At 42.1% G+C, this 7,328-nt stretch overlaps 3 protein-coding genes across 3 annotated transcripts; all 3 read right to left on the bottom strand.

The window, feature by feature from the left end:
* Positions 1-1,476: 1,476 nt before the first annotated feature.
* Positions 1,477-2,211, bottom strand: LOC140168788 (uncharacterized). The gene has a single exon (XM_072192198.1). It carries the CDS (start codon positions 2,209-2,211, stop codon positions 1,477-1,479), a length of 735 nt encoding a protein of 244 aa, XP_072048299.1.
* Positions 2,212-4,576: 2,365 nt separating this feature from the next.
* Positions 4,577-5,311, bottom strand: LOC140168790 (uncharacterized). The gene has a single exon (XM_072192199.1). The coding sequence runs from the start codon at positions 5,309-5,311 to the stop codon at positions 4,577-4,579; it is 735 nt and encodes a 244-aa protein (XP_072048300.1).
* Positions 5,312-5,338: 27 nt separating this feature from the next.
* Positions 5,339-6,810, bottom strand: LOC140168791 (uncharacterized). The gene is made up of 2 exons (XM_072192200.1): positions 6,069-6,810; positions 5,339-5,820 (listed from the first exon to the last, which is right to left on the bottom strand). Exons 1-2 carry the CDS (start codon positions 6,808-6,810, stop codon positions 5,339-5,341), a joined length of 1,224 nt encoding a protein of 407 aa, XP_072048301.1.
* Between the last annotated feature and the right edge of the window lie 518 nt (positions 6,811-7,328).

Below are 7,328 nucleotides of genomic sequence, written 5' to 3' on the forward strand. Positions count from 1 at the left end.
GCCTAACTAAAATTGGCCATGATGTAATGCATCTTTAAATGGAGCTGCCTTGTGATTGGTCGCCCATATCTCGCTATGGTTTAAATCTTCCGGGCCCGCGCAATTACCATTAACTACAGCGTACACAACTATCTGTGGTATTTGCGGCGCTTTTGTGTTGACGCGAAAGTTAATCTCTCATCAAACATCTAGCGCGTCTTGTTCTCTACCACGCTCAGTACTTGTGGTTAATGGACTGATAAACAAGTGTGCTTGACAGTGTGTTTTTAGAGAGAAAAGTCCCGGGGTAAAGTTCTGCTTAAAATTCAAAGCCCATAGTCGGATTTTCGGGGTTCGCTATCAATAAACTGGTAGATTCCAAAATCAGAATTGTTCAGTTAATAAACATCAGTATAATTTTGAGTTCAACGAAATGGGTTCATCATGACTAATAATAACATATTTTTAATAAAATTCGACTATGGCATAGTCTAGATCATTGCTCGATAGCCACCACGTACTCTTTAATCAATCTTCGATTAAAATGAGGTTTGTGCGAACATTATTGCCGATAATACAGATGTTGCTTAAACGAATTTTATTTCTTTAATGTAGATGGAAATTGAAGTAGATGTTCCCGCAAATTTTGATGATCATTGCTCGATAGCCACCATTGTACTCTTTAATCAATCTTCGATTAAAATAAGGGTTGTGCGAACATTATTGCCGAAATAAAACAGATGTTGCTGAATTTTATATCTTTAATCAAACATGCAAAAGCATTTACTTGGCAAATATCAATAGCCCCTGATAGCCCTAAGAAAATACGAGTAATATATGCTGTTTAAAGCACGTCACATTCTCGGTCACATGTCACATGTTTAGTTTCTAAACGCATCACATGTAACCTTTTTTAAACACTATGTTTAGCATAAATCTTATTTATGTGTTTACTAGCTTAAACACTTAGTTTCCCAACTAAACACTTAGTTTTCCAACTAAACACTTAGTTTCCCAACAAAACACTTAGTTTCCCAACTAAACACTGTGTTCAGTTTCTAAACACGTCACATTCTCGGTCACATTTCACATATTTAGTTTTTAAACGCGTCATGCACATCACCTACTAAAACTTGTGTGTTTACCAGCTGAAACACGTAGTTTCCCAGCTAAACACTGTGCTTAGTTGTCACATGTCACATATTTTGTTTCTAAACGCGTCACACGTCACCGAAATTTACAGTGTCCCAAATTATATCCTAATCCACCTCATCCCCCCTGTGCAATTCTACATTTGAAATCTAACTCAAGTATGGTAGGACTGTTGGCAATACAAACTATTTACACGAGTGGACCATGAGAATCTTGAGTCTTGAGTGATGAACTCCTGTTAAGCGAGGCTTTTCCTAGGAGAGCTGTGCTGTGCATACGTGCCAAATTCGGTGCTCAAAAAACCATCAACAAAAGTGCGAGTAAAAAGGGGCGAAGCCCCGAAGACTACAAGGACTGGTGGGTTGGTGTAGTTGCCATATCCCGGAGAAGTGGTAACGCCAGGGCCTGGAAATGCCTAACTGTCAAAGATGATACGACTGGAGATGGCAATCTGTTCCAAACTGGTATTGTACGAACGAAGAAGGAGTAGCGGTAGGTGTTGACCCTCGGTTGTATGGCCTGGTAGCTATAGATGTTGCATGCTCTACCCTGACGAACAGATGGAAGTACCGTCGAGGGGAAAGGGATATTAACCAGCCCATGATGTATCTTGAAGAACATTGTATTCTGGTTGAGCAGACGTCTAGTAGCTAGGGAGTCCCACTCAAGGCGTTGCAGCATCTGAGTAACACTAGCCTGTCTTTCATAATTGTTGTAAACAAATCTAGCTGCTTGACGCTGCACTGCCTCCAGTGCGTTCACCTGCTGTTTGACGTACGGGTTCCACGCAGCCGAGGCGTACTCCAAATTTGGTCGTACCAATGCCTGGTATGCTCTACTTTTGACTTGAGATGGACAAGATGAAAGATTACGTCTAAGGACTCCCAAGGTGCTTCGTGCGCTAGCAGTGACATTTTGAACATGGGCTTTCCAATCCAGTTGGTTGGTGATAGTGACGCCAAGGTATTTATGGTTAGATGATTTCTGGATGCGTTGCCCGTCAACCTCATAGGTGTAATTGAATGGTTTTGTTTTACGGGTGATGGATAGAGCTTCACACTTCCCAGCATTAAAACACATCTGCCACTGGTCGGCCCATCTAAACACCTAGTTCAGATCTTCTTGAAGGAGATTATAATCATCGGCACATGTTATTTCTTTATACAGGATGCTGTCATCTGCGAGAAGCCGCAGGGTACAACTGATGTCATTAACTATGTCATTTATGTATAACAAGAAGAGGGTGGGACCGAGGACCGAGCCCTGGGGTACTCCCGATGTCACTGGTGACCACTTAGAGTGCGTGCCATTAACAACGACGCATTGGTCTCGCCCTACAAGGAAGTCTTGAATCCAACTTAACATCTTCACTCTAATGCCATAGTAGTTGAGCTTGGCAGCAAGGCGTAGATGTGGTACCTTGTCGAATGCCTTGCTAAAGTCTAATAGCAAGACATCCGTCTGCCCTCCACGGTTTAGCACTTCCGGCCAGTCCTGTGTAGCCTGGATCAGTTGGGTCTCACATGACATCATCTGCCGAAACCCATGTTGCTCATCGATTATGATGTTGTTTCTAGCCAGATGTTTTGCTGTATGCGATAAGACAATGTGCTCCATGATCTTGCAAGTTATACATGTGAGACTAACCGGGCGGTAGTTTTCGGGTGAAGATTTTGAACCTTTTCATATATGCCGGTAACCAGAGCCTTTTTCCAATCGTTTGGAAGTGTGCCAGTGTCAAAAGACTGTTGAAAAATAAAATGAAGAAATGGACCCAGTTCGGTTGCATAATCATGAAGGAATCTAGCGGGTATGTTGTCAGGGCCGCTTGCCTTACTGGTGTTAAGTTGGCTAAGTTGTTTTACCACTCCTGCCAGATCAATGTGGAGGTCAGGAATATCCTCAAAAGGAGAGATACCCTTGTCTGGTAGCTGATCAACATTCTCCTCGGTGAAAACTGAAGTAAATTGCTGGTTTAAAGCTTCAGCAATGCCTTTGTCAGTGGAGTAGAACTTGTTGTTGACAACCTGCGGTGGAATTCCCAAGGATTCTCTCCTCAGCGAGCGGATGTAATTCCAAAACTTTTTGGGTGTGATTCCAAGCTAGGACCAATGACTTCGGTCTTGTAATTTTCATGACTCTCTCGTATGAGTTCTGTAACTTTGTTCCTTTGTTTTTTGTAGGCGTTTATAAGTTTGACTTTTGTTGTACGACTTGCTCTTTTTGCCCTCTGATATAATTTGTCTCTTTTCCTCATTTGGAGAACAATGAATGGACTAATCCATGGGTGCGCTTGTTTGCCTTTTGACATTTTGTAGGGAATAAACTTCTCCATATGTGTGTGAACTAAAGACTTGAAACTCTGCCAGTTTTCCTCCACAGAACAACTTTCAGGTTGATTACTCAAAAAAGAATGCACTTCTGATGATAGCGACTCCTTCAGAGAATCTACATCTGATTTCTGGTACTGAAAAATTTGTCTGGGTGGTTTACGTTTAACAGATGGTGAAATATTGATATCACATAATACAATATCATGATCTGAGATACCTGGATAAGTCTTCACATTTGATATCATGTTGCAGTTGTTGGTAAATATCAAATCCAGTGTGTTTTGAGATGCTGGTCTTGTCACTTGGGTCACTAACTAAATAAGGCCAATTTCACTGAAAATCTCCAATGCATTGTCATGCAACCCTTCACGTTTACTATCTGGTTTTGTGATAACATTTTTCCAGTCAATATCCGGCAGGTTAAAATCCCCGCATAGTAGGATATTGCTCAACTTTGGGTTGCGTTTGCTTTTTGTGAGAATTTTGTTCACACTGTCCTGGAGATGCTGTAATGGTTCAATTCCTGCATTTGGGGTGCGATAATAACATCCCAGGAATAATACTCCAGACCCCTTAAACTCAATTGTTGACCAAACCGTTTAGCACGGAGTGTCAAGGTCTGGTTTGTAGGTAGCAATAAGATTATTTTTGCATGCAACAAAGACTCCACCTCCACCTTCAGTTCTGTCTTTCCTGATCACATTATATTCATCTGGAAAGACTGAATACGTGGGTATCGTTGGGTCAAGCTTGGATTCACATCCAAAAATGATATCAGGTTTGAGTTCATTAACAGAAACATGAAATTGGGCCTTTCTTTTTGGCCAATGAAGCCCATCACAATTTACAATCATAGCTTTGAGCTTTGGTGGATTTGCCCTTTTCTTATGCTTACTTGAAGTACTGACGAATGGGGTGATTTCTTTGTTTGGTGTAGAAGTTTGAATTGGAATGAAGCTTTCGCTTTCAATATTAGATATGTCGCTCTCATCATTATCAAGGATTTGAAAGGAATTTGAGGTATCAAATAAGGTACTATTGAATATACCGGGTGATGTGTTGGGAAAACCACATGCGATACATGCGAGTAAAAAGGGGCGAAGCCCCGAAGACTACAAGGACTGGTGGGTTGGTGTAGTTGCCATATCCCGGAGAAGTGGTAACGCCAGGGCCTGGAAATGCCTAACTGTCAAAGATGATACGACTGGAGATGGCAATCTGTTCCAAACTGGTATTGTACGAACGAAGAAGGAGTAGCGGTAGGTGTTGACCCTCGGTTGTATGGCCTGGTAGCTATAGATGTTGCATGCTCTACCCTGACGAACAGATGGAAGTACCGTCGAGGGGAAAGGGATATTAACCAGCCCATGATGTATCTTGAAGAACATTGTATTCTGGTTGAGCAGACGTCTGGTAGCTAGGGAGTCCCACTCAAGGCGTTGCAGCATCTGAGTAACACTAGCCTGTCTTTCATAATTGTTGTAAACAAATCTAGCTGCTTGACGCTGCACTGCCTCCAGTGCGTTCACCTGCTGTTTGACGTACGGGTTCCACGCAGCCGAGGCGTACTCCAAATTTGGTCGTACCAATGCCTGGTATGCTCTACTTTTGACTTGAGATGGACAAGATGAAAGATTACGTCTAAGGACTCCCAAGGTGCTTCGTGCGCTAGCAGTGACATTTTGAACATGGGCTTTCCAATCCAGTTGGTTGGTGATAGTGACGCCAAGGTATTTATGGTTAGATGATTTCTGGATGCGTTGCCCGTCAACCTCATAGGTGTAATTGAATGGTTTTGTTTTACGGGTGATGGATAGAGCTTCACACTTCCCAGCATTAAAACACATCTGCCACTGGTCGGCCCATCTAAACACCTAGTTCAGATCTTCTTGAAGGAGATTATAATCATCGGCACATGTTATTTCTTTATACAGGATGCTGTCATCTGCGAGAAGCCGCAGGGTACAACTGATGTCATTAACTATGTCATTTATGTATAACAAGAAGAGGGTGGGACCGAGGACCGAGCCCTGGGGTACTCCCGATGTCACTGGTGACCACTTAGAGTGCGTGCCATTAACAACGACGCATTGGTCTCGCCCTACAAGGAAGTCTTGAATCCAACTTAACATCTTCACTCTAATGCCATAGTAGTTGAGCTTGGCAGCAAGGCGTAGATGTGGTACCTTGTCGAATGCCTTGCTAAAGTCTAATAGCAAGACATCCGTCTGCCCTCCACGGTTTAGCACTTCCGGCCAGTCCTGTGTAGCCTGGATCAGTTGGGTCTCACATGACATCATCTGCCGAAACCCATGTTGCTCATCGATTATGATGTTGTTTCTAGCCAGATGTTTTGCTGTATGCGATAAGACAATGTGCTCCATGATCTTGCAAGTTATACATGTGAGACTAACCGGGCGGTAGTTTTCGGGTGAAGATTTTGAACCTTTTTATATATGCCGGTAACCAGAGCCTTTTTCCAATCGTTTGGAAGTGTGCCAGTGTCAAAAGACTGTTGAAAAATAAAATGAAGAAATGGACCCAGTTCGGTTGCATAATCATGAAGGAATCTAGCGGGTATGTTGTCAGGGCCGCTTGCCTTACTGGTGTTAAGTTGGCTAAGTTGTTTTACCACTCCTGCCAGATCAATGTGGAGGTCAGGAATATCCTCAAAAGGAGAGATACCCTTGTCTGGTAGCTGATCAACATTCTCCTCGGTGAAAACTGAAGTAAATTGCTGGTTTAAAGCTTCAGCAATGCCTTTGTCAGTGGAGTAGAACTTGTTGTTGACAACCTGCGGTGGAATTCCCAAGGATTCTCTCCTCAGCGAGCGGATGTAATTCCAAAACTTTTTTGGGTGTGATTCCAAGCTAGGACCAATGACTTCGGTCTTGTAATTTTCATGACTCTCTCGTATGAGTTCTGTAACTTTGTTCCTTTGTTTTTTGTAGGCGTTTATAAGTTTGACTTTTGTTGTAGGACTTGCTCTTTTTGCCCTCTGATATAATTTGTCTCTTTTCCTCATTTGGAGAACAATGAATGGACTAATCCATGGGTGAGCTTGTTTGCCTTTTGACATTTTGTAGGGAATAAACTTATCCATATGTGTGTGAACTAAAGACTTGAAACTCTGCCAGTTTTCCTCCACAGAACAACTTTCAGGTTGATTACTCAAAAAAGAATGCACTTCTGATGATAGCGACTCCTTCAGAGAATCTACATCTGATTTCTGGTACTGAAAAATTTGTCTGGGTGGTTTACGTTTAACAGATGGTGAAATATTGATATCACATAATACAATATCATGATCTGAGATACCTGGATAAGTCTTCACATTTGATATCATGTTGCAGTTGTTGGTAAATATCAAATCCAGTGTGTTTTGAGATGCTGGTCTTGTCACTTGGGTCACTAACTAAATAAGGCCAATTTCACTGAAAATCTCCAATGCATTGTCATGCAACCCTTTACGTTTACTATCTGTTTTTGTGATAACATTTTTCCAGTCAATATCCGGCAGGTTAAAATCCCCGCATAGTAGGATATTGCTCAACTTTGGGTTGCGTTTGCTTTTTGTGAGAATTTTGTTCACACTGTCCTGGATATGCTGTAATGGTTCAATTCCTGCATTTGGGGTGCGATAATAACATCCCAGGAATAATACTCCAGACCCCTTAAACTCAATTGTTGACCAAACCGTTTAGCACGGAGTGTCAAGGTCTGGTTTGTCGGTAGCAATAAGATTATTTTTGCATGCAACAAAGACTCCACCTCCACCTTCAGTTCTGTCTTTCCTGATCACATTATATTCATCTGGAAAGACTGAATACGTGGGTATCGTTGGGTCAAGCTTGGATTCACATC

This window comes from Amphiura filiformis, chromosome 13 (genome assembly GCF_039555335.1).
Source record: "Amphiura filiformis chromosome 13, Afil_fr2py, whole genome shotgun sequence".
Taxonomy (NCBI): Eukaryota; Metazoa; Echinodermata; class Ophiuroidea; order Amphilepidida; family Amphiuridae; genus Amphiura; species Amphiura filiformis.

What these genes read in the sequence shown, in the direction of transcription:
- LOC140168788 (XM_072192198.1), bottom strand. Translation starts at nt 2,211, where the DNA reads ATGTGTTTTAATGCTGGGAAGTGTGAAGCTCTATCCATCACCCGTAAA.
- LOC140168790 (XM_072192199.1), bottom strand. Translation starts at nt 5,311, where the DNA reads ATGTGTTTTAATGCTGGGAAGTGTGAAGCTCTATCCATCACCCGTAAA.
- LOC140168791 (XM_072192200.1), bottom strand. Translation starts at nt 6,810, where the DNA reads ATGATATCAAATGTGAAGACTTATCCAGGTATCTCAGATCATGATATT. An exon ending in ACTTAGCCAACTTAACACCA is followed by an intron (nt 5,821 to 6,068) that starts GTAAGGCAAGCG and finishes TATCGCATACAG; the next exon opens with CAAAACATCTGGCTAGAAAC.